General features: G+C 40.6%; 1 protein-coding gene across 1 annotated transcript; it reads right to left on the reverse strand.

Moving 5' to 3' along the window:
* Positions 1-1,516: 1,516 nt before the first annotated feature.
* LOC148348816 (dual specificity calcium/calmodulin-dependent 3',5'-cyclic nucleotide phosphodiesterase 1C-like) lies at positions 1,517-25,522 on the reverse strand. The gene is made up of 16 exons (XM_088322302.1): positions 25,300-25,522; positions 22,732-22,785; positions 21,394-21,547; positions 19,587-19,700; positions 18,260-18,436; positions 18,056-18,122; positions 15,759-15,875; positions 14,527-14,667; positions 11,847-11,947; positions 9,915-10,043; positions 9,156-9,257; positions 6,555-6,675; positions 4,361-4,442; positions 3,074-3,191; positions 1,745-1,887; positions 1,517-1,680 (listed from the first exon to the last, which is right to left on the reverse strand). Exons 1-16 carry the CDS (start codon positions 25,376-25,378, stop codon positions 1,517-1,519), a joined length of 1,863 nt encoding a protein of 620 aa, XP_088178428.1. The 5' UTR covers positions 25,379-25,522.
* Between the last annotated feature and the right edge of the window lie 1,095 nt (positions 25,523-26,617).

Genomic DNA, 26,617 nt, shown 5'->3' on the forward strand with positions numbered 1-26,617 from the left:
GACACGGAGGGACAGACACGGACACGGACGCACACACGGAAGGACGGACACCGACGGACGGACACACGGAAGGACGGACAGAGACAGACGGACACAGACAGACACGGACGGACAGACACGGACACACAGAAGGATGGACACCGACAGACGGACACACGGAAGGACGGACACCGACAGAGGGACACAGACAGACGGACACAGACGGACACGGGACACGTACGGACACACAGAAGGACGGACACCGCTGGACGGACACACGGAAGGACGGACACCGACGGACGGACACACGGAAGGACGGACACAGACAGACACGGACGGACAGACACGGACACACAGAAGGATGGACACCGACAGACGGACACACGGAAGGACGGACACCGACAGAGGGACACAGACAGACGGACACAGACGGACAGGGGACACGTACGGACACACAGAAGGACGGACACCGCTGGACGGACACACGGAAGGACGGACACCGACGGACGGACACACGGAAGGACGGACACCGACAGAGGGACACAGACAGACAGACACAGACAGACGGACACTGACAGACAAGGACACGGACGGACACCGACAGACAGACGGACACACACACACACACACACACACACACCTGTCTCCTCTATTATACTCTCACACATATGACTGTGCTTTCATACACACTACTATGCTTTATGATACATAATGCTATACTCCCCCAAGATAGCATTTGCTGTGTGCTCTCTGCTGCAGAACACAATGGATACATTGGTATCAATAAAGACCGTTCGATTCCAAATCCGTTGAGCAGAGAACTAGCGTTAACCGAAGTCCGAAGTAGCAAGGTGTCTCTGTACCTGAATACGTTTACAAGAAAGATTTTATCGTAGTTAAAAAATCTTTGGTTGTGTTTGCGTCGCGATGTGGTGATGAAGAAGAAATATGTGCGCAAAAACTGCCTGACAGGCACGGAATGATTCATTTTTGTGGTGGACCTCTGGCGTCCTCTTTTCGGTAATACTACAAATTGACCCGATTATATCAAACTATATCCTAAAACTAACAAAAAAAAACCTTCACGCAAAAGAATAACATGGAGTTCACAGCCTAAAGAGCGTTTCCTGGGGTTGTCCCAGGGGCTCCTGCTGGTGGGACATGACCTGAACTGAGGGAAGCGTCCAGGAGGCATCCTTATCAGATGCCCGAGCCACCTCAACTGGCTGCTCTATATGCGGAGGAGCAGCGGCTGTACAGAGTCCCTCCTGGGACTCTTTGGAACGTAGACCGACTGGTAAATCAGGAGCTCTGCCTTTCGGTTTAATTCGTTCTTCACCAAGACGGACCGGCACAGGGTCTGCACGACGCTAGTCGATCTCCCGTTCCATCCTACCACCGCTCCCGACCAAGACCCTGAGATACTTTAACTCCTCCACTTGGGGCAGGATCTCAACCCCTACCCTGAAGGAAGCACGCCACCATTTTCTGAGGAACCGTGGTCTCAGACTTGGAGGTACCGATCTACTTCTTCATCTCATGAAGATTTTTTCCAGCATAAAGAAATTTCATGAAGTCGAATGGCTTTCCCTCTCGCATCAGAGGACCGTGTCTTTGTGGTCTTTGAGCGTGAAGCTCTGTAGTAGCTGATGCAATAGCTACGTCCTTTGAAGCAGGTGAGAGAGCAATCGGATTGAGGACCTGGGAACATATCAGAATGTCAGATCATGGACCAGCGCAGATTCATAACCAATCTCGTCTCTACCTATGGCCGCCTGAGTCTTCCACGCCTCTTTGTTGCGATGAATCTCGAGGTTCCAGGTGACCTTGAACATCTTCAAGTCCACAGGCGATAGACAACTGCCTTCGGAGGCCACAGGGTCCATGCTGGTTTTCTTCTCATCATCACTTTCGTGACTGTTGACCAAATGACATCATAGGCGGTTATTTCGCTCTCTTCGTGATTTTTTGTTTTACGTGTCTGCTTCTATCTTTGGTGTTTTTTGACCCGTTTGACAACTACACTTTGGTTGACTTTCTATCCTCTGGTTACGGGTTTTAACGCACAAAAATGCGTTTATTCGAGGAATCAACTCCTTGCCACTAAAGGATTTTACACATTTTACTATCGAGAGAGAAAAAAAGGTACTTAAAGCCGAGGAAGAGTAAGAATACTGTTTGACAAGTAAATCATACTTCCTTTCACATTGAAGGATTTTACACATTTTACTATAAAGGATTTTATACGATTAAATACACTGGTCTGAACTCAACCTGTCGAGAGAAAAAAAAAGGTACTTAAAGCCGAGGAAGAGTAAGAATATTGTTTGACAAGTAAATCATACTTCCTTTCACATTGAAGGATTTTACACATTTGACCATAAAAGATTTTATACGATTGACTACAAGTTACATTTATCAAGTGCAATGAAGATTTTCACTGAGTGGGCTTCAGGTCACGCTGTTCCAAATTCGGAATGTTTTGGCTGTGGAATTTTGATAACAGGAAGGACGTCCGGCATTGTTTTGAAAAATGCTGGCTGTTGTTTTGAGTTTCTCTAGACATCAAGGCGAGGGGGTGGACCGCACGTGGGGGCTTTCATTGGCACGCCCATGGGAGGAGCCGGCACACCAGCTCGCGGAAAAAACGTGGGCCGAGGAGGAAAAAGAAGATGGAGAGAGGAGGCTTGACAGAGACTCGAGCGACACGAATTCGGCCATATATTCGATGGAGTTCACTTAGCTAAATTATTCAAGAAATGAAATCTGCCCCCGTGTGGAAATGCCGGTCTCTTGTTCATTTTTCCTTCAAGAAACGAGCGCATATCGTTAAGAGAATGTAGGTTGTGTTTGGTTAATGGAGTCAGATGACTAATTCGAACAATTTGGTAAACGGTACATTTTAATATTTAAATTCCTAACACCCTGAAGAATTCTCGTGCCGGCGAATGATGAGGGGGCCCTATCGGGCTGCAGAGCCGGCGCTAAGGTGAAGGCTAAGCGGCTAGCATCGATATAAGCCTTCGGTATCGACAGACAAAATATGGATTCTTCCTTTCCGGCTGATGTTTTTTGTCACAGTACCCGAGTTTACCTGTAGCTCCTGATGTGGTCCAGTCCGGAGACGGGTTCCAACATGAGCGGCGTGACGATGGCCTGGATCATGTCACTCAAGACGCTGAAGGTGGGCTCCACGATGAAGTCGATGAATCCTGCCCCAGAGACCAGAGTTCAACTCGGCCGTACCCGAAGCGCTTCGTGGAGATTTCCCGGCCGCCATTTCGCAAACAACAACCCTCTCTCCCTCTTTCTCTTTTTTCATTCACTTCCTTCCTCTTTTTCTCCCTTTCTTCCACTTTCCCTTTCTTCCACTTTCCCTATTTCTTTCTCTAATTCCCTTGCTCTCTTTCTTTCTTTCTCTCTCTCCCTTTCCCTTTCGTCCTCCTTTTATTTCTCTCTCCCCCTCTTTCTTTTTTCTTTCTCCTATTTCCTCTCTCTTTTTCTCTTTCTTTCTCTAATTCCCTCACTCTATTTCTCTCTATGTTCTGTTCTCTCTCTCTCTTTCTTTTCCTTTTCTTTCTCTCATTTTTCTTTCTCTTTCTCTTATTCCCACTCTCGTTTTCTCTTTCTTTGTTTTACTCTCATTTCCTCTCTCTTTTTCTCTTTCTTTTTTTTCTCTTAGTCCCTCTCTCTTTTTATCTTTCTTTCTCTAATTCCCTTACTCTCTTACTCTCTTTCCTGTTCTCTCCCTGCTTTTCCCACCTCTCTCTTTATCTCTGCCTCTGTCTCTTTTTTATATTTCTCTTATTCCTTCTCCTTTCCTCTATCTTTCTAACCCTCCCCTTCTTTCTCTCCACCTCTTTTTACCTTTTCTTTCTTTCTCTTAATCTCACACTCTCTATCTCTTTTTCTTTTTTAATATTTCTCCCTCTCCATCTTTTCTTTCTCTCCCTCCCCCTTTCTTCCTGCCTTTTCTTCTCTTTCTCTCTTGCTTGTTTTCTTTTTTTCTCTAATTACTGCACTCTCTTTCTCTTTTCTTTCATAGTCTCTTTCTTTCTCATCCATCTCTTTCATTCTTTCTCTCTTTACTCCTTTCACTTTCTTTTTCATTGTTTCTTTCTCTCTCTCCCTTTCTTCCTTATTTCTTTCTCTGAATTTTTTCCTCTTTCTTTCTTTCTTTCTTTCTTTCTTTCTTTTCTCAATCCTAATTTCTCTCTCTCTCTTTCCTTTATGGTATCAATCTTTTAATCTCTCTTTCTCTCTTTCTTTCTTTCTCTTTAATCTGCTCGTCTGGCCCCCGTGAGAATTGTTTCCAGACTATGTGGCGCCCCAGCTAAAAACTCACACAAAAAAGTACAAACTATATCAAACCAAAACTTACCAATCTGCGACTGAGCCACTAATGTGGATTTTCGATCGCAGAGAGGCGAAAAGGGAAGGCCCAACTCGGCTTCTTTATCACCCTGGAAACAGAAACAAATTCAGACATCTTGCTTAAAAAAACTACATTTAAACGCCGTCCATGAGAGCTTAAAGGGACAGTGTGTAGTATCTGTTGCCTCCTAGTGCAGTGGTTAGCACGTAGGTAAGCATAAGATGTAGTCTTTAGCATGTAGCCCTTAGCATCTACTCGTTGGCAGGCAGGTATAAGATTTAGTCTTTAGCATGTAGCCCTTAGCATCTACCCTTTAGCAGGGAGGGATAAGATGTAGTCTTTAGCATCTAGACGTTAGCATCTACTCGTTGGCAGGTAGGCATAAGATGTAGTCGTTAACATGTAGCCGTTAGCATCTACTCGTTAGCAGGTAGGCATAAGATGTAGTCGTTAGCATGTAGCCGTTAGCATCTACTCGTTGGCAAGTAGGCATAAGATGGAGTCGTTAGCATGTAGCTGTTAGCATCTACTCGTTGGCAGGTAGGCATAAGATGTAGTCGTCAGCATGTAGCCGTTAGCATCTACTCGTTAGCAGGTAGGCATAAGATGTAGTCATTAGCATGTAGCCGTTAGCAGGTAGGCATAAGATGTAGTTGTTAGCATGTAGCCGTTAGCATCTACTCGTTAGCAAGTAGGCATAAGATGCAATCGTTAGCATGTAGCCGTAAGCATCTACTTGTTAGCAGGTAGGCATAAGATGTAGTCGTTAGCATGTTGCCGTTAGCATCTATTCGTTGGCAAGTAGCCATAAGATGTAGTCGTTAGCATGTATCCATTAGCATCTACACGTTAGCAGGTAGCTATAAGATGTAGTCGTTAGCATGCAACCGTTAGCATCTACTCGTTAGCAGGTGGCCATAAGATGTAGTCGTTAGCATGTAATCGTTAGCATGTAGTAGCATTACTATAGTTGTTTTCGTAGTTTTTCTGTTGTGTTATTACCGTAGTAGTGTTTTTGTAGTCTTTCTGTCGTAATACGTTGGTTGTAGTATTTTTGTATTACTCTAGTGGTATTTCGTCGTATATTTGCAGTACTTTTGTAGTATTTCCATAGTAAATTTTGTAATGATTTTTGTAGTTTTTATGTAGTATTATTGTCGTAGTATTTTTCTAGTACTATACTGTAATTCTGTTATAGTATTTATGTAGTAGTATTTTTGTAGTATTTCTGTCATAATACTTCTGTCGTTGTATTTTGTATTATTGTATTTACTGAACTGCTATTATAGTAATATTTCTGTATTTTTTAAGTACTTTCTTAGTATTATTTTTTTAGTATTTCTGTAGTATTTTAATAGTGTTAGTAGTATTTTTGTTAAAGTATTCTGTATTAATTATGTTGTAATGTTTCTGTAGTAGTATTTTTGTATTGTAGTGTTACTGTAGTAGTATTTTTTTCTATAGTATTCTTCTTTTCATAATGATATCCACATAAGATATCACTAAATTGAATATTCAGCTTTGTAGCAACTTTGTAGTACTTCTGTAGTATTTCTGTCATAGTACTAGTTACTAATTAGCGCAAAGGGGACCCAATATGCAATTTTAATTAAAAACGTATCATGCTGTTACTGTGTTACTACCAGGTTAAATATTGGAAGTGGGGTTAAACAGACTCAGTCAACCACTAAAACTAACAATTTTACAAGAAAATCACAATGAATGCAACATGCCATTAATACATCTAGTAACAGTCTATACTGTACTATATTTTCACCACCATGAGGCGCATCGTACTATAAGAGGCAGTTTCAGTTGTGGGTCACATTACTGTGTTTGACACACACATTGAACATGACAGAGACTTTAAAATTGAGTATTTCCTTACTCAAACGTGTCTTATCACCGTGTGATTTCCTCCAGCCAATCAACAAGGATCAGGGGGCTAGAACTGGTAACATCTCCTCGTGAGCTGAAATTCTGATCTTTTGTCTTTCATAGTGTGTATTATTCAGAGATGTTAGGTGATAGACCTAACACCACACTACTTTCAGTATCCGGTCGATGATGTTTCCTTTAATCCTCAAGGAACGGTAACAAGTGAATACAATTTGGTTGATTACCGCATTAACCGCCAATGACAAAAACAATGTGCGCCGTATAGTGGTGAAAATACAGTATTTTTTGTAGTGCATAGTACTTGTCTGAAAAACTCTTCCAGAAGGGATTTAGTCCAGCGTTGATGGAGATCCCAGCATTTGGCCGGATGGCTGATATCAGCAGTGTGTAGCAGCAAGGATAGAGCCTTCGGTTTGTCGATTCTAGGATTAGAGTAGCATGTGTTACTACAAAGCTTGTGATACAGTTTCATTCATTAATCGGAGGAAAGGATATATTTGAATGAAGTATTTACTTGCTGTATTCATAGGATGTTTGAATGAATCCTTTCATATCAGTACGTTCCCAGTCTTCTGATGAGTCAGCTATTATTTTATCATATAATCTTCAAAATACAGTTTTAAGAAGGAGTTCTCGTGAGTTTCTTTTTTTGCCTGTTTAAAGTTCATGTTCCTTCTCGCCAATCCACTCCCCTTTCCTATAAAAACTGTGGTCAGCCATTTTTCGATGCCCTTGGGTTGGAAAACGCTCTCCTGATCAGCCGGCCCAGAGTATAGTCTGTTTTATGTCATTTGGTAACTTTGTAACAAAAGTACTCAACTAAAATTTTTCTCTTCAAGCTTATTTTTCTTTGTCCGAATACACTGTCCAAATCCCAGAAGTATAACAGTTAATATTTGTTTTTCTTTTTTCGCCCTTTTTTCTGTCTTATTTTCTCTTTTCTTTTTCCTTTTTACTTCATTTTCTTTTTCTTATTTCTTTTTTCCTTTGTTCCTTTTTTTCTGTCTTTTTTCAGTTTTTTATTCCCTTTTTTATCTTCATTTCATTTCTTTTTTCCTTAACTTTTTTATATTGGTGTCTTTTTCCCTTTATTCTAATTAATTTTATTTCCTTTTTTATTTTGCAAAGGCTAAGCACAAAAGAAATAACATAATGTTGCATTTTATTCCCTTTCAGTCACCGTAGTTTGTATTCTTTGTGGTTTGTAGCACTCCCTTTCGGTTGTGCTACACAGAGACATCTAGAGGTCAAATATTACACAGTTTTCCTTTGAGTAAAAACACAGGGTCATTTTTAGAAACATGCAAGACACAGAATGTTTTGTTTGGATGATCCAATGTCAACTTAAATGGCTTACAATGACAAACAGAGTCATTGAGTCCAGAACATTAACAGACCCAAACTAAGTTGGGCACTAGATTTGTGTCAAAAACAATTTGACGGTATTTACAGGAACTATACACCTTTTCCATGACCAAATTCAAGTACTTTTCAAGGACTTTTAAAACCCATTTTCTAATTTCTCTTATCCAATTAAAAATCCGGGGGCGATGACTCTTCATGTGACCAAACCGTACAAACTAATGCGAGCTGCCGTTAATTACCAGGGAAGAAGAAATGCTACGGCAAAGGGAAGCCACGAGAGAGCGGTGTTGGCGTCATTTTTAAGCAGACTTTTTGAGAAACATGGCAACAGTTTCAAGCATTTCAAAACCCATTTTCTAATTTCTCTTATCCAATTAAAAATCCGGGGGCGATGACTCTTCATGTGACCAAACCGTACAAACTAATGCGAGCTGCCGTTAATTACGAGGGAAGAAGAAATGCTACGGCAAAGGGAAGCCACGAGAGAGCAGTAGTGGCGTCATTTTTAAGCAGACTTTTAGGAAAACACGGCAACAGTTTCAAGCATTTACAAGCACTTCACCTAGAAGCCACGAGAGAGCAGTGTTGGCGTCATTTTTAAGCAGACCTTTTGCAAAACACAGCAACAGTTTCAAGCATTTAGAAGCACTTCACCTAGAAGCCACGAGAGAGCAGTGTTGGCGTCATTTTCAAGCAGACTTTTTGAAAAACACGGCAACAGTTTCAAGCATTTACAAGCATTTCACCTAGAAGCCACGAGAGAGCAGTGTGAGCGTCATTTTCAAGCAGACTTTTTGAAAAACACGGCAACAGTTTTGAGCATTTACAGGCACTTCACCTAGAAGCCACGAAAGAGCAGTGTTGGCGTCATTTTTAAGCAGACATTTTGAAAAAAAAGAAAGAAAAACGGCAACAGCATTTACAAGCATTTCACCTATAAGCCACGAAAGAGCAGTGTTGGCGTCATTTTTAAGCAGACTTTTTGAAAACACGGCAACAGTTTCAAGCATTCACAAGCACTTCACCTAAAAGTCACGAGAGAGCAGTGTTAGCGTCATTTTTAAGCAAACTTTTTGAAAACACGGCAACAGTTTCAAGCATTCACAAGCACTTCATCTAGAAGCCATGAGAGAGCTGTGTTGGTGTCATTTTCAAGCAGACCTTTTGAAAAACACGACAACAGTTTCAAGCATTTACAAGCACTTCATCAAGAGACCACTAGAGAGCAGTGCTGGCGTCATTTTTAAGCAGACTTTTTGCAAAACACGGCAACAGTTTCAAGCATTTACAAGCATTTCACCAAGAAGACACGAGAGCGCAGTGTTGGCGTCATTTTCAAGCTGACTTTTTGCAAAAACCCGGAAACAGGTTCAAGCATTTGCAAGCACTTCACCTAGAAGCCACGAGAGAGCAGTGTTGGCGTCATTTTCAAGAAGACTTTTTGAGAAACATGGCAACAGTTTCAAGCATTTACAAGCACGTCACCTAAAACAAAATCCAAAGCTGGATATGAAAACGTGTCGGTATCTTTACTCACACTTCCGGCTGTTGCAGCAAACTTTTCATGACTTTGATTTGCTGAAAATGGCAGGACATGTCGGTGGCCAACACCATCTCCACCGCCAGGTTCCGCAATTCTCTGAACGGGCACAAAACAGGAAGAAATGGAAGAGCGGTGTCATGGCGGAATCCATCATTTAGTTCATGGGGTCAGTGTGTTTCCCCGATTTTAGCTAACCTGCGCTAAATCCCTGGCTGTTTAAGATTCACCGACATTCTCAACCCCTGAAATACAGCGAACGTACAAAGGACCAGAGAAGAAATATACTGTCTGTCACTTGTTGTCAGTCCGTCTGCGAACCTCAGTTTACTCTAGGCAAGCTTTTTGACCCTGACTCACTCCTGTTTTGGCTCCCGTCTGTTTCCCGGCTTCGACCCGTTTTTTTTTTTATCTTGACCACGTCTACTCTCCTTTCCTGGCTTGCGACTCGTTTACGACCCAGACCACGTTTTTGCTCTCCTGTCCAGGCTACTGACCCGTTTTTCCGTTCCTGACACCGCCATCGCTCGAAGTGCCCCTTCTGCGTTCAGAGCGAGTTGCTTCCCGTGACCAGTGATTACCGGATTGTGTGTGCGCTCCTTTCCCTTCTTCCCAAGAAAACTGAGAGAAACGTAACGCAAGTGGGTCCTGTCTCCGTTCTGGTCCTGACAATATATCCGTTTGCTTCAGGACCCCTGGTGTTTCTCTCTGATCTCGGGTTTCGGGTTCAACAGTAATCGTCGAATCGGCACTTACCTCCAGTCGTCTTTGGAAAAATTGACAAGGATGTTTTTGTCATGATTCTCCTGCAGGAGACGATATGCAGCACTGACATGGTGATGCTCCAGCACAGCTCGGTCATTATATAACATGGCTGTCTCTGACCTGAAAATTCACAATATTTGCGGTTATTAGAATTTTTTAAGAGTGTTGCAACTTAAACTCATAGAATTTAGATTGTATTAATTGATCCTATAAAGTAGGCTTAAATGTATTTGCTCAAGGTGTGTATTTCTAATCAGTTTGATGTTCCTTTTGGCCGTCTCCTAGTCATCCTGTCTTTATTTGAAGCCAGGGGGGGGGGGGGTGTGGTCTTTTGCCTTTTGTCTCAACATACCAGTACTTTTCCATGTCTTGTGGATTCAATAAAACATATTATTGGGGGAGGGGATATTTCATGAGGAAAATTCAGTTTGAAATGGATGTTTTTATTTTTATTTTATTTTTTTAGGATCCAAGTTAACTATGTTGTTATGAATAATATTGACTGTCTTTTTGCAATGTGTATCTCTCCTACGATATCTGAACCCTTTTTCCTTCATAAAATAAGAACAATAAACTTTCTTAATTTTCCTCATGTTGAGATTTTTGAGTTTTTCCTTGCTGTCTTGTAGGTTTTAGATCAGGGGATGGTGTCATAATAGTCTGTAGTTTGCAATAATCTGTGGTCTGTGCAGCCCTTTGAGACTCTTTGTGATTAAGGGCGTCACAAATAAACATGACTTGACTTGACTCATCCTGAGGATTTTGAGTTTTTCCTTGTGTCAAGAACCGGAACAGGATCAGGACCCAAACGCGTGATGTTTCTCACACAAGCCTTTCATTTTACAGGAAATGGGGAGTCATGCACGTTAGGCAGCAGTGTGGCGTGGAATGATAGGAAGCCAGAGGCCGACGAGATCGATACTAATTGCCTGAGCAGATATCGGACAGATGGGGTCGATACCGGACAGGACAGGACAGAAAGGATTGATATCAAAACAGGGTATCAAAATTAAACAGAACAAACTAGACGGGAACGAAACTGGAAACCGATATTAAACAACGGAAGAGACAGGATTGATATCAAAAGAGGGTATCGAAATTAAACAGGACAAACTAGACGGGAACAAAACTGGAAACCGATATCAAACAACGGGGCGGACAGGATTCATTTCAAAACAGGATATTGAAATTAAACAGGACAAACTAGACGGGAACGAAACTGGAAACTGATATCAAACAACGGGACAGACAGGATTGATATCAAAACAGGATATCGAAATTAAACTGGACAAACTAGACGGGAACGAAACTGGAAACCGATAACAAACAATGGGACAGGCAGGATTGATATCAAAACAGGATATCGAAATTACACAGGACGACCTAGACAGGAACATAACTGGGAACCGATATCAAAGAACGGGAGAGACAGGATTGATATCAAAACAGGGTATCGAAATTAAACAGGACAAACTAGACAGGAACATAACTGGGAACCGATATCAAAGAACGGGAGAGACAGGATTGATATCAAAACAGGGTATCGAAATTAAACAGGACAAACTAGACGGGAACAAAACTGGAAACCAATATCAAACAATGGGACAGACAGGATTGATATCAAAACAGGATATCGAAATTACACAGGACGAACTAGACGGGAACAAAACTGGAAACCGATATCAAACAATGGGACAGACAGGATTGATATCAAAACAGGGTATCAAAATTAAACAGGACAAACTAGACGGGAACAAAACTGGAAACCGATATCAGATTGGAAAATGGCCCGCGGACTGCATCTAAGTTATACAACTCGTTCTCATCAACTCTGGGTAAAAACACTCAGCATTTACCCTTGTCGTCATTCCGATGGAACGAGCGTAATCATCCCGTGAACCATTCGACAGAATCGGAAAATACCTTGTCTGAATATGAAAGTTGTTGGTTGTCCCCGTATGTTCGTAGTCATGAATGGCGGCCGCAAATATAATGGCGAAAATTTCCAATTCGGTTAACCAGTGCTGAAACAAAAGAGAGGAAAGAAGAAACGATACCACTCATGCGGGACTCATTCAGAATCATGTTTTGATTTTTCTACTTCAAAACTAAATAACACACTTAATGCTTTAAAACAAGGACCTCCAACATTTTGCTTTCATTCTGAAAAGAACAAAACACTACAACAATACTACAACAGTGTAGGGATTTTTCTAGCTTTTATTTTGAAAATCTTTAGGATTGAAACGAATTATTCTTTACTGCAATCAGTAAACGAATTCGCCTCTATAAATCTTTTTTTCTCTGAAGGACCCAAGAATTTTCTACACTGTTAAAAAAAAATTATTACTTTGAGTTATTTGAGTTCTGATATGAATTAGAAAATGTATTAAATGAACCAGGCCGATTGACATCGGACACACAATTTATTAACACAGAGAATGAATGATAGGGGGGTAGAGGGTAGCGCTGGAGATCATGGGAGTTTTCAGTACGTTTCCGCTATCATGCTAGCCGGTTTGGGGAGATTCCCTTGTCCAGAAAAAAAAAAACGCTCATTCCCAAAAACTAGCAAACATGGAGTTAAATCTGAAACCGTCCTCTTACTTGTTTTTATGGAGTGATTTGGTCTCATACTCTAAATGGTCGCAACATATGGCCCAGGTGCCGGATTCTAGGCCGCGCCATGTGGCCGACTTTTGATGAGTCAGCCAGGGAGGAGAAAAGGGACCCACTATTGCTCTGCCAATTTTTTTTATATGGAACAATAACGCTCAATCAGATCATGCCTCTATGGCTATGGTCTTCGATATCTGATACTCGCAGTATCAGGTGACGGTGTTTGAAATTGCTAAACTTGTTAGAAAGCCAAAGAAGTGAGAAATTTACGTAATGTTCTGTTTTAGAGAATGTCCCTCCAATCGACATAATTCCGTACTGTGAGAACATTATTTTATCAATGCATTGCCTTGGATGTTTTCATTACATTTCATTGTCATGTTATAGGATTTCATTATGGTTTGACATCACTGCTATTTCAAAATGACACGGAGTTTTCCCGTATTTTTGGTGGTTAATCTGTTCCATGACCACTCAAATTAAGTGAATTTCCGCTAAGTAGGAACAATAATTATATCATAACCCAAGGAATCTGTTTACTTGTATGGGAAACTGCCAAGAATCAATCAACAACTCCTAAGAATCAACAATATATGAGACACAATTGTGAAGTAGAACTGTATTTATTTCGACATTTTATATGATATTTACTAAACAAAAACGGAAAAGTAACCGTTTCAAAAACTAAATTAGCCGATTCCTGAAGTTCCCTGATGACTTCTGGTTGATCCAATGTTGACTTAAATGACTAACAATGACAAACAGAGTCATTAAGTCCCTGTATGAATGCACCTGCACTGTGATAGTCTCAGAGGTCTGTTTAAAGCGCAGAGACCATCATAAAGAACGAGGAACACACCAGGCAAGTCCAGGACAACGTTGTGGAAAAGTTAAAAGCAGGAATGAGATGCGAGAAAACTTCGCAACATTAAAACATTTCCTAGATGACTGTGTGAGCAATAATAAAAGTGGAGAGAGTATCAAACTACTGAAGACCTGGCCGTCCTGCTGAACTTTTGGCCCAAACAAGGAGAAAACTAGTCAGAGGAGCAACCAAGAGACCCATGATCACATTGGATGACCTGCAGGAGTGAACAACTACGGTGGGGCAATCTATGCATATTAGTCGTACTCTGTATACATCTGTTCTTTATGGAAGAGTGGCAAGAAGAAATCCCTTTCTGAAAGAATACCATAAAAAGGGCAGTTTGGCGTTTGGAAGAAGACATATGGGAGACACAACATGTGGAACAGGGTATTCTGGTCAGATGAGACTAAAATGGAACTTCTTGGCCTGAATGCAAAGCATTTCGTTTGGTGTAAGACGACCCTAAAAACACCATCCCCACTGTCAAACATGGGTGTGGCAGCATCATGCTCTGGGGTTGCTTTTTTCCAGCAGGGACAGGGACATTGTTAGAGATGATGGGAATGAAAGTAGAAAAAGGGAAAAAGAAGAAAAAAAAAAGCAGGAAATAATAAGAAAAATAGCAAAAAGCAAGAAAAAAGGGAAAACTAGGAAGAAAGAAGCAAAAATAGAAACAAATAAAACATAAAAGGTACAAAGGAGAAGAAAAGAAAAAGAAAAAAATAATAGGAGGTCTAAATATAATGGAAGCTAGAGCTCTTGTGGTGATAGAAAGGAGTGGAGAGGTGTTGTGAAAGGAAAAAAAATAATAAAGAAAGAAAAAAGAAGTAAAAAGCTATGAAAAAAGAAACAAAATAACAAAAATAAAAACGAGAAACATAGAGAAAGAATAAGAAGAAACCAAGCAGAATAAAATAATAATAAGAGTTAAAAGAAAATTAAAAAAAACAACAAAAACCCTAAAACCCTATATTTCCTCATTTAACGCGTATTCTGTCGAATCAGACTGCCAAGAAACGCGGTAATAATTTCAAGCATCCCCAAGCGCTGCACTCCAAATCCCGGCGTTTTCCCGGATTTCGAGCGCCCGTACAAACCCCTCACCCAGATACTTACAACCATTCCCGTTTTGAGAACTATGTAGTGGATGGTTTGCGTGACGTCGGCAGCGTGCGTCAGGTTGTGATAGGGGTTCTTGTTCTTGCTGTAACCCGCCTCCAGGGAATCGGCGAATAATATTAAAGCTGAAAGCGGGACCTGCATAAAAAGTCAAATCGAGTGTCAGGACCAGAACGGGGAAAGGACCCACTTGCGTTGCGTTTCTCACAAGTTTTACTAGGAGAAAGAGAAAGGGTTGCGCCCACGATCAGGTCGCTCTAAACGCGGAAGTCGGGAACCGAAAAACGGGTCAGTAGCCGGGACAGGAGAGCAAAAACGTGATCGGGGTCGGAAACGAGTCGTAAACCGGGAGAGGGGAGTAGACATAGTCAGGATCAAAAACGGGTCGAAGCCAGGAGCTAAAAACAAGTGGGAGTCAGGGTCAAAAAAGGCTTGCCTAGAGTAAACTGAGGTTCGCAGACGGACTGACAAAAGGCGACAGACAGGGGTGGGTTTGAATAGGGACAAGGAGCCAATCAGAGTCCGAGGAAGTAATCATGACATCAAGAGCATATTAGTCACGATTTACACCACGGACCCAGTTTGGGATTATGCCAATATTGGAAAGACCCAATAGGGCAGGGGTCTCCAAGGTGCCCCCCCCCTAAGGACAGACACCAGTGCTGGGTCATTGGGATTTACTAGTCATGTTTTTTTTTTCTATTTAACCCTGTTTTCAAGAATTAACCAGGTAATAACATAGTAACAACATAGTAATAACATGATAAGTAAAATAATCTATTGGTTATTATTTTTAGGTAATTAATTAAGAGAGTAGAATGAGAATCTATTTTTGTGTGTATTTATATTTTGTTTTACAGGAAATACAACAAACTTAATTCCAGATTGTTGGTTTTCTTTAGCTAGCTTTCTGATTGCTTTGTAGCAAGCTATCTTCCTTCCTTTTTAGCTATCTAGCTAGCTTTTTGTATGTGTTGGTAGCTCTCTAGCTAACATTCTACCTATTTTTTTGCTCAGAGCCTTCTACTAGTGATCCCAAGAGCCAAGAAGAAATCGGCAGGTTCGAGAGGGCTCTCAATTCGGGTATCGGTGCGGTGGAGAGTCGATCTACAAGTGGAACTATTTAATCTAGGCTTAAAACACACTTCTATTCTATAGGTTATTAAATAGATAAAGAATTCCCTAGTGTGTCCTGCGTTTGGGTCCGTCTAGTGTGATTGTTGGAGTACCTTGAAGCGGTTGATCAGGTCATATCTGGTGAGTAGCTCATAGAAGATGATTTTCAGGGCGTGCTCTCCACTTGCCTGATTCAGGGCAAATACGTCGAAGGACCACATGTCCACATGCTAAAATACACAAAATGAAAAAAAAGTACATCATAAATAAAGTACTACTAACAAGAAAAACTTTTGAAATACTACAACAGAAATACTACAAAATGACAAGGACGATAAAATCAAATTTAGGGCTTAAAACATGGACCTAATTTATATTTTTTTACTTCACCTTAGAAAAAAAATACTACAGTAATACTACTACAGAAATGCTATAAAAAATCAACAACAATGATATTACACAAAATACTGAAGAAATTCCACAAAAAATACGATGAAAATACTACAAAAGTACTACGATGGAAGCACTTGAAAATGACCTCCACAGTGATACTATACTACAGAAATACTACTACAGAAATACTACCAAAAATAAACAATAATGATACAACAGAAATTACTAAGGAAGTACCACAAAAATACGACAAAAGTACTTCAATGGAAACACTTGAAAATGACCTCCACAGTGATACTAAAATACAAAAATACTACTAAAGAAATACTACAAAATTAAACAGCAATGATACAACAGAAAATACTAAGGTAATACCACAAAAATACGATGGAAATACTACAAAAGTACTACAATGGAAACACTTGAAAAAGACCTCCACAGAAATACAAAAATACCAATACAGTAATACTTTAATACAAGAACACGACGACAGAAATACTACAAAAAATCAGCAAGAATTATATTACAAAAAGTACTAAAGAAATAGCATAAAAATACTAAAAAAATACTTAAAAAAAGTACTCCTATGGAAACACTTGAAAATGACCTCCAAAGAAATACAAAAATACTACTACAGAAATACTACAAAAAACAAACAACAATGATATAACAGAAAATACTAAAGAAATACCACAAAATACTAAGAAAATACGACAAAAGTACTTCAATGGAAACACTTGTAAATGACCTCCACAGTGATACTATAATACAAAAATACTACTATAGAAATACTACAACAAATAAACAACAATGATATAACAGAAAATACTAAAGAAATACCACAAAAATACGATGGAAATACTACAAAAGTACTATGATGGAAACACTTGAAAATGACCTCCACAGTGATACTATAATACAAAAATACTACTACAGAAATACTACAAAAATTAGACAACAATGATATAACAGTAAATACTCAAGAAATACCACAAAAATACTAAGGAAATACTACAAAAGTACTACGATGGAAACACTTGATAATGACCTCCACAGTGATACTAGAATACAAAAATACTACTACAGAAATACTACAAAAATTAGACAACAATGATATAACAGTAAATACTCACGATATACCACAAAAATACTAAGGAAATACGACAAAAGTACTATGATGGAAACACTTGAAAATGACCTCCACAGTGATACTACTGTATAATACAAAAATACTACTACATAAATACTACAAAAATTAACCAACAATGATATAACAGAAAATACTAAAGAACTCTTACAAAAATACTCAGAAATATGACAAAAGTACTTCTATGGAAACACTTGAAAATGACCTCCACAGTAATACTATAATACAAAAATACTACTACATAAATACTCCAAAAATTAAACAACAATGATAGAACAGAAATACTAAAGAAAAAACACAAAAATACTAAGGAAATACTAAAAAAGTACTAGGATGGAAACACTTGAAAATGACCTCCACAGTAATACTATAATACAAAAATACTACTACATAAATACTACAAAAGTTAAACAACAATGATAGAACAGAAGCACTAAAGAAAAAACACCAAAATATGATAGAAATACTAAAAAAGTACTACGATGGAAATTCTTGAAAGTGACCTCCACAGTGATACTGAAATACATATATACTACTACAGAAATACTACAAAAAATAAACAACAATGTACAACAGAAAATACTAAAGAAATACCACAAAAATACGATGTAAATACTACAAAAGTACTACGATGGAAAGTCTTGAAAATGACCTCCACAGCGATACTATAATACAAAAATACTACTACATAAATACTCCAAAAATTAAACAAAAATGATAGAACAGAAATACTAAAGAAAAAACACAAAAATATGATAGAAACACTAAAAAAATGACCTCCACAGTGACACTATAATACAAAAACCCGACGACAGAAATACTACATAAATACAACAACAGTACTTCACAAATTTTGGCTTCGAACTATACCTTAAGCAGCGTTATCACGTCCGGGGGATAAATGAAGCCGGCCATGTTGAAGGTTCTTCTATAGATCCTGTCGGGGAAATACACCATGAGCGGAACTTGCTTTATTGCTTTGAGTTCTTTGAGTTCTGATATGAATTAGTAGTTCCGAGAAAACGAATTCCATGAAAAATCCTAATATGGTTTTGAGCGGATAGTTAAGTGAACCTCTCGACAAAGATGCCGGCCTGCACGGCGTAGACGATACTGCGAAATCGGGGTTTGTCCTCGAATCGGCGAATGGCGTGGCAGCGTTGGCGGGTGAAGGTGGAAGCCAGCCAATCGCGGACCTCCGACGGCACCGATGCGATTCGGCTCAGGTCCTCGTCCCGCTCCAGCGCGTTTCTGGACACAAGGGGGAGACAGAGGGGCGTGAAAAGGTGCGGACCGCGCCCCGGATGCGGACCGGCGAGGGATGGGCTCTGGCGCGCAAGCTGAAGTTTTGAATATGTCCACTGGATTTTGCCTCTTTCTTTCCTTCTTTCTTCCCCCCCTTCTCTCTTTCTCTCTGTCTTTCTCTCTACTCCTATTTCTCTTTCTCTGTCTTTGTTTCTCTCTCTCTCTCTCTCTCTCTCTCTCTCTCTTTCTCTCTCTCTCTCTCTCTCATTCTCACGCTCTGTCTTTCTCATTCTTCCCTTTCTCCCTCTCTTTCTCTCGATTTATTTTTTCTTTCTCTCTCACTCTGTGTATTTTGATATTCTGTCCATCTCATTCCCTCACTGTTTCTCTCTATCTCTCTCTCACTCTCTCTCTCAGTTGCTGTCTTTTTCTTTCCTTTCTCTCTCCCTTTCTCTCTCTCAATGTTTTCTTTCTTTCTATCTCACTCTGTGTATTTTGATCTTCTCTCTCTCTCTTTCTCTTTGTGTTTTTCTTTCTGTTCTCCCTTGATTTCTTTTGTATCTTTCTCTCACTCTCTGTATTTTGTTCTTCTATCCCTCCCATTTCTCTCTCTCTCCTTTCTAATCTCTTTCTCTCTCTCTCTCTCTCTCTCTCTCTCTCTCTCTCTTTCTTTCAATTTGTCTCTCTTTCCCAATCTCTCTCTCTCTCTTCATTTTGTCCCTCATTCTTTTTGTCTCTGTGTTTTTTTCTATACTCTCTCTCAGTCTTTTCCTTTCATTTTTGTCTCTTTCTCTCCCCTCACTTCTTCTCTGTATCTCCTCTCTTTCACTCCAACTCTCTTTCTTTCTTACATTCCCTTTTTGTTTTCTCTTTTTTCTCTCTTTCTCTCTTAGGCCTCTTCATTCTTTGTCTTGCTTTGTTTACTCCTGCTTTCTCGTCTCTCCTTTACTTTCTTTTTCTCTGTGAATCCTTTTGCTGCTTTCTCCTGCGCTCTTTTTTTTCTCTCGTCCTCTCTTCACTATTTACCTGTTGTCTCTCTTTGTCTTTCTCTCTCTCACGAATGCACGCACGCTATCTCCCTCCCTTTTCTCAGTATCGTCCGGCGGGCGGGCCACAAAACCTAGACAAAAATTTCGGGGGGATGGAGACGACTCGCCTTCCGTCTTGAAAATAGACGCTCTCGAGGACGCAGGCGGCGTTTTCCAGGTTGGTCTTCAAATCGGCAAAGGAGGCCTCCCCTCTCTCCAGTTGCTTCACCAGACATCGTAACCTGGAATTCAAAGACATTTTGGCTCCTGTCGGGTGTGTCAAACTCATTTTAGCTCGGGGGCGCCACCCGGTGGAGAAAACACTCTGGCGGGGGCCGGACTAGGAGAACGAAAAGTCGGGAACCCTCAACAAGGGAGAAAGCTGTCTTCGTCCACCGTGAACACAAAAGCATGGCGTCTATGTAAAAAGCGACTCAACATACAAATCTTCCTCCACTCTATTCAAACTCGTACTGCTACTCCTGCTATTACGGGTCACCAATTCCCCCTGTCAGAATTCGGATCAGCTAGACTAATTTCCTGCGGCCCAGATCAGGCCCACCAAGGGATAGAATCTGGCCCGCGAGATTCAAGAGCGGAAAAAAAAACGGTTGAAATTTTGAATTTGTATGTTGGACGTCGCCAAGGCCATGTGCCACTTTCTGTCCGTCTGTCTTTGTCTATCGGTCCATCTTTCACTTTCTGTCTCGTCCATCTATTTTTATTTCACTCTCTGTTTATCTGTCTTTCTTTGTCTTTGTGTCTGTCTGACTGTCTCTGTCAGTCTGCCTTTCTCTCTCTGTCTCTGTCCTTATTTCTTTGTCAGTTTCTCTGTCTGTCTTTCTCCGTCTTTCTTTCTTTGTCCTTATCTCTGTCTGTCTTTCTCTCTCTGACTGTCTTTCTCTCTGTCTTGGTCTGTCTTTCTTTCTTTGACAGTCTTTCTTTCTTTGTCTGTCTGTTTCTCTGTCTGTCTTTCTCTCTCTGACTGTCTTTCTCTGTTTCTCCGTCTGTCTTTTGCTCTCTCTCTCTCTGTCTGTCTTTCTTTTTTTGTCTGTCTTTCTCTCTCTGACTGTCTTTCTCTCTGTCTAGGTCTGTCTTTCTTTCTTTGTCTGTCTGTTGCTCTGTGTGTCTTTCTCTCTCTGACTGTCTTTCTCTCTGTCTTGGTCTGTCTTTCTTTCTTTGACAGTCTTTCTTTCTTCATCTGTCTGTTTCTCTGTCTGTCTTTCTCTCTCTGACTGTCTTTCTCTGTTTCTCCGTCTGTCTTTTGCTCTCTCTCTCTCGGTCTGTCTTTCTTTTTTTGTCTGTCTTTCTCTCTCTGACTGTCTTTCTCTCTGTCTCGGTCTGTCTTTCTTTCTTTGTCTGTTGCTCTGTCTGTCTTTCTCTCTCTGACTGTCTTTCTCTGTTTCTCCGTCTGTCTTTCTCTCTCTCTCGGTCTTTCTTTCTTTTTTGTCTATCTTTCTTTCTTTGTCCGTCTTTCTTTGTCTCTGTGTGTGACTTTCTCTAGGCCTGCCTGTCTTTCTCTGCGCCTGTGCGTCTCTGTCAGTCATTCTTTCTATTTCTGTCTCTGTAGCTCTGTCTTTCTATTTCTGTCTCTACCTCTCTCTCTCTCATTGTCTCTGTAAGTCTGTCTGTCTTTCTCTCTCATCCGTCTGTCTTTCTGCCTCTGTCTTTCTCCTTGTTTGTCTGTCTCTGTCTTTCGTTTTTTTCCCCTCTCTGTCTCTTGTTCTCCCCTGGTTCTCATTCTCGTCCCCCCTTCTCTTTTCTACCCTCCCCCTTCCCTTTCTCTTTCCCTCATTCTCCCCCCCATCTCTCTTTCTCCTAAATCTACCTGTCCGGCCCACTCCAATGTGGCCCCTGGGCTCCAATGAGTTTGGCAGCATTTGGACTTACCTCCCCTCGAATCAGCTAACATACAATCGAGTAATGGTAATGTACCTGATAGCAGTTCTCTCCATTGCGTCCGGCGCCTCGGGAGTGGGTAGTTCATCCGCCAGGATTTTCTCAAAATTGTTAAGGTCAATCAACTCCGAGTTTTTCCCATCCGAGGTTTTTCCCTGAGCAGTGCAGAGGGAGTTCTGAGAGCGGGATCCTGGACAATTCGTGAGAAACGAATGAATAAAAGACGGATCTGGTTCTAAGAGATGTAGAGAGGGAGGGAGATAGGGGCGGGGAGAGGGGGGTAGAAAGACAGGTACGGATAGAGAGAGGTAGGTAGAAAATTAGAAAGAGGTAGAGAGAAAAGTGTAGATACCTGTAGAGAGAGGGGTAGCTACTGTTGACAGAGAAATATAGAAGGAGAGAGATTAATATTCAGGGAGAAAGAGAAAAATAGGTAGAGTGGTAGAGAGAGAGAGAGGTAGAGGTAGAGAGAGAGAGAGAGATGGGGCAGAGAGGTAGGGGGAGGAAGGGAGAAAGAGGGAGAGCGAGAGTGAGACAGAGAGAGAGGTAGAGGTAGAGAGAGAGAGAGATGAGAGGCAAGGGTAGAGATGTTGGGACAGATAGATAGGTATGAGAGAGAGAGATAAAGAGAGAGAGAAAGAGAGCAGTAGGTACTGTTGTCGGAGAAATATAGAAGGAGAGAGATTCATATGCAGAAAAAGAGAAATAGGTAGAATGGTAGATAGAGGGGCAAACGAACAGGTAAAGTAGAGAAACAGAAAGAAGAAGGTAGATAGGTAGAGAGAGGTAGCTAGAGCAAGAGATAGAGAGAGGTAGGTAGAGCGAGAGAGATGGAATGGTGAAGTAAGGGGAGGGAGAGAGAAAGAGGGGAGAGGGTAAGGGAGAAGGAGAGAGGCAAGGGTAGAGATGTAGGGACAGGTAGATAGGTATGAGAGAGAGAGAGATTGGTAGAGAGGTAAGGAGAGAGGTAGAGAAAGATAGAAAGAGGTAGAGAGGGATGGGGAGAGAGAGAGAGGTAAAGAGGGACAGGTAAAGATAGAGAGAGAGATTAGTAGAGAGGTAAGGAGAGAGGTAGGGAGAGATACAGTATATATAAGGGTAGAGAGGGGTAGGGAGAATGAGAGAGGGATAAGGAGAGAGAGAAAGAGAGAGCAAAAATAGTAGAGTGATAAGGAGAGAGGTAGATAGAGATACAGTATATATAAGGGTAGAGTGGTGGAGAGGGATAGGGAGGGGGATAATGAGAGAGAGAAAGAGAGAGATTAGTCGAGAGGTAAGGAGAGAGATAGAGAGAGATACAATATACATGAGGGTAGAGAGGGATAGAGAGAGAGAGAGAGAGAGAAAGGTGGATGGATGGCTAAATCAACATACGTGCAAAGCGAACCAGCGGCTGGCAGTTCCCATCATCCTTTGCCTCGTCTGCAACTGAAATGAGACAAATTTGTCATTCGTTCCAATTCCCAAAGTATTTTTCAGGGGGACCGGAGAGTGTGTTCCAACTACATGGGAATCACACTTCTCAGCCTCCCTGGTAAGGTCTATTCAGCGGTACTGGAGAGGAGGGTCCGTAAGGAAGTAGAATCTCGGATTCAAGAGGAGCAGTGTGGTTTATGTCCTGGCCGTGGAACAGTGGACCAGCTCTACACAGTCTGCAGGGTCCTTAAGGATGCATGGGAGTTTGCCCGTCCGGTCTACAGGTACATGTGTTTTGTGGACTTGGAGAAGGTATTTGACCGTGTTCCTCAGGAAGCCCTGTAGGGGGTGCTTCGGGAGTATGGGGTACACAGCCCAGATAAGACTGTGCGGTCCCTGTATGCCCAGTCCTGGCAGTAAGTCGGATTTGTTTCCAGTGGGAGTTGGACCAAGGCTGCCCTTTGGCACCGGATCTGTTCATAACCTTTATGGACAGAATTTCTAGGCACGGCCTTAGGGTAGAAGGGGTCCGGTTTGGCTGCCTCTGGATTGCATCCCTGCTGTTTGCAGATGAAGTGGTACTGTCGGATTCATCAAGTCGTGATCTTCAGCTCTCACTGGAGCAGGTCACAGTTGAGTGTGAAGCGGCCATGATGAAGATCAGCACCTCCAAGTCTGAGACCACAGTTCTCTTCTGGAAAAGGGTGGCATGCTGTTTCTAGGTTGGGGAAGAGATCCTGCCCCAAGTGGAGGAGTTCAAGTATCTTGAGGTCTTGTTAGGGAGTGTGGTTAGGATGGAACTGGAGATCGACAGACGGGTCGGTGCAGCGTCTGCCGTCATCGGACCCTGCACCGGTCCGCCTTGGTGAAGAACGAGCTTAGCCGAAAGGCAGAGCTCCTAATTTACCAGTCGGTCTACGTTCCTACCCTCAACTATGGTCATGAAGTCTCGGTCATGACCGAAAGAACAAGATCCTGGATACAAGTGGCTGAAATGAGATTCCTCTGCAGGGTGTCTGGGTTCTCCCTTAGAGATAAGGTGAGAAGATCAGTCATTGTTGTGGTTTATTGGAGTCGGGCTTGACATAAGGAGAACATATTAGTTTAAAACGGGAAATTCCAGGCTTGTTTCTCCCGAGTTTAAATGTCAGCGAGTGTTATTAATAAAAACACTCGTTTGGTTTGGATTACCTCGCGAAATAACAACATTCCCCTGACAAGCTGATAAGGGTTTAGATGTCAGGCCGACCCCTAAGGTGAGAAGGTCATCTGGGAGCCACTGCTCCTCCGCATGGAGAGGACACAGTTGAGGTGGCTCGGGCATCTGATAAAGATGCCTCCTGGATGCCTCCCTCGGGAGGTCTTCCGGGCATGTCCCACTGGAAGGACGACCTAGAAAATACTGGAGAAACTACGTCTCTTGGCTGGCCTGGGAACGCCTCTGGATCCTGTCGATTAAGTTGGATGAAGTGGCTGGGGATAAGGAGGTCTGGCCTTCCTTGCTGAGGCTGCTGCCCCTGCGACCCGTGTCCCTTCGAGATAGTGAGGCAAACGCTAGGACTCAACGAACCGGCTCCCGCGGGTCATTCCCGAGAGCCGGTTCGCCGAGCCGCTTGGTTCCCCGATGACGCGTCACTCAAGACCACTTGATTAGTTCTAAGGAGTCCCTAAGCTCAGCACCCTGACGACAACCCACAACAAACACAAATCGCTCCATTCCCTTCTCTCCCGAGCGCCATAGAGCAAAAGTACCCGTTGGAAAATTGGTGATTTAGCGCTCGACGAGAAAAAAAAAAAAAAATCACGATTTTTGAGGTCAATCATTTCGAGGATCATTGAAATAACTGATGTCAAGGAAAAAAATCAAAGGGGGCCGCATGCAAAAAAGAAGGAAAAAAGAAAGAGAAAATGAAAAAAAAGTCAAAGAAAGAAAGAAAAAAAGACAAACGAAAAGAAAAATGAAAAGAAATGGGAAAAAAGAAATATAAAGGAGAAAATGAGAAAAGGACATAGAAGAAAGGAAAATAATTTAAAAAAAGAAAAAGAATAAAACAAGTAGAAAATAGGGGGTGAGAAAGGACAAAATGAAAAAAGAAACAAAGGTTATAAAGGAAAAAAGCAAATAAGAAAAATGAGAAAAGGAATGAAAGAGGAAAAATTCAGAAAAAGAATTAAAATAGATGAAAATGGAAAAACAGAAAAAAGGAGGGGTCAAAACAAAAAAGTAGTAAAAAAAAATAAACGAAACGATGAAATTAAAAAATAAAAGGGAATAAAGAAAAAAAGATAGAAAAGGCAAGGAAAAATAGAAAAAAAAAATAAAGAAAGAAGAAAACAGTCAGAAAAAGAGAAAAAAGAAGTAAAAAGAATCATGCAAAAAAGGAGTGAAAAGGAAAAAAAATAAACCAACAAGAAAAAAAGGAAACTAAAAGCAAGGAAAAATAAAACAGAAAAAGAGAAAAACAAGAAGAAAAAAAAAAAGAAAAAAATAGTAAAAGCAAATTCATAAACACATCATTTTCTTACCTATGGTGAAACTGAATCCGTCGATACTGAAGGTGGCGCTCCGGCACTTCTTAAATCCCTCTTTCCTGAAAATTGGCATTGTTCCGAGCGCCTCCGGTTCAAAAATGGTCTCTTCATTCTTCCAAGAGTCTCTCTTCTACAAATTGTCTTCTTGCTCTCTACTCTGATTAGCACGCTCCTCCCTTCTTCGCTCATCCCCTGCTCATTTGCCTTATTTTGACTCCACCTTCTGGGGAAAAAAAAATAAAAAAGGAAGTAGAAAGGGAATAAGGAATATGAAGGAAAAAGAAATAAAGAAGAAAAAATACACGAATAAAGAAAAAGTCAAAAAACAAACAAAACAAATCAAAAAGGCAAAAATAAGGAATAAATGAGGAAAAAAAGGAAAATGGATAGAAGAGGTAAAAATGGGAAAAAGGAAAGAAAAATGGGGAAAATGATGAAATGAAAAGAAAGAAAAACCTAAGAAAAAGAAATAAAGAAGAAAAAATACACGAATAAAGAAAAAAGCTAGAAGAGTCAAAAAAACAAACTAAACAAATAAAAAGGCAAAAATAAGGAATAAATGAGAAAAAAAGGAAAATGGTTAGAAGAGGTAAAAGTGGGAAAAAGGAAAGAAAAAATGGGGAAAATGATAAAATGGAAAGAAAGAAAAACCTAAGAAAAACAAAATAAAGAAGAAAAAAGGTTAAAAAAAGAGAAATGAAAAGAAAAGAAAGAAGAGACCAAATTGGATGAAATTGAAACAACAAAAGGAAAATAAGAAAAAGAGAGAGAAAAATAATGATAAAAGAAAAAAGAACAAAAAGAAAGAAAATATAGAAAGAAACAATGGTGAAAAGAAAAAAAGAAAAGAAAAAGAAAAATGGGGAGAAAAATAAAGGAAAAGGGAAGAAAAAATGTGAAAAAGAAAGAAAAAGGGAAAAAGAAAGAAAAAAATGTCTTGTTTTTTTCCTTTCTCACAAATAAAGGAAAAAGGGTATCAGGAAAGAAAAATGAAAAAGGAGAACACAACTAAAAAAGAAGATAAAGCAAGAAAAGACAAAAAAGAAGAAAAAACAGAAGAAAATATTGAAAAAAGAGACAAAAAGAAGAAAAATGAAAAACTAAGAAATTAGAAGTAAAAACCTAGGAATAGAATACACAAAAGAATAAAAAGAAAAGGGGAAGAAAACCACAAATCAACAAGAGAAGAAAAAGGTAAAAAAACAAATGAAAAAAAAAGCAAATGAAAAAGTAAAGACTCGGAAAAAAGAAGTTTGAAAAGCGAAAAGCAAGGAAAAAGTCACAAAAGGATAGGGAAAAAAGAAACAAAAGA

Source organism: Urocampus carinirostris, chromosome 18 (genome assembly GCF_059441175.1).
Source record: "Urocampus carinirostris isolate Australia breed hairy pipefish chromosome 18, RoL_Ucar_1.0, whole genome shotgun sequence".
Classification (NCBI taxonomy): Eukaryota; Metazoa; Chordata; class Actinopteri; order Syngnathiformes; family Syngnathidae; genus Urocampus; species Urocampus carinirostris.

Coding starts and splice junctions, on each gene's coding strand:
- LOC148348816 (XM_088322302.1), bottom strand. CDS start 25,378: ATGCCAATTTTCAGGAAAGAGGGATTTAAGAAGTGCCGGAGCGCCACC. Junction 22,786..25,299: donor CGGATTCAGTTTCACCATAG/GTAAGAAAATGA, acceptor GTCTCATTTCAG/TTGCAGACGAGGCAAAGGAT. Junction 19,701..21,393: donor ATGGAGAGAACTGCTATCAG/GTACATTACCAT, acceptor TTTGAATTCCAG/GTTACGATGTCTGGTGAAGC.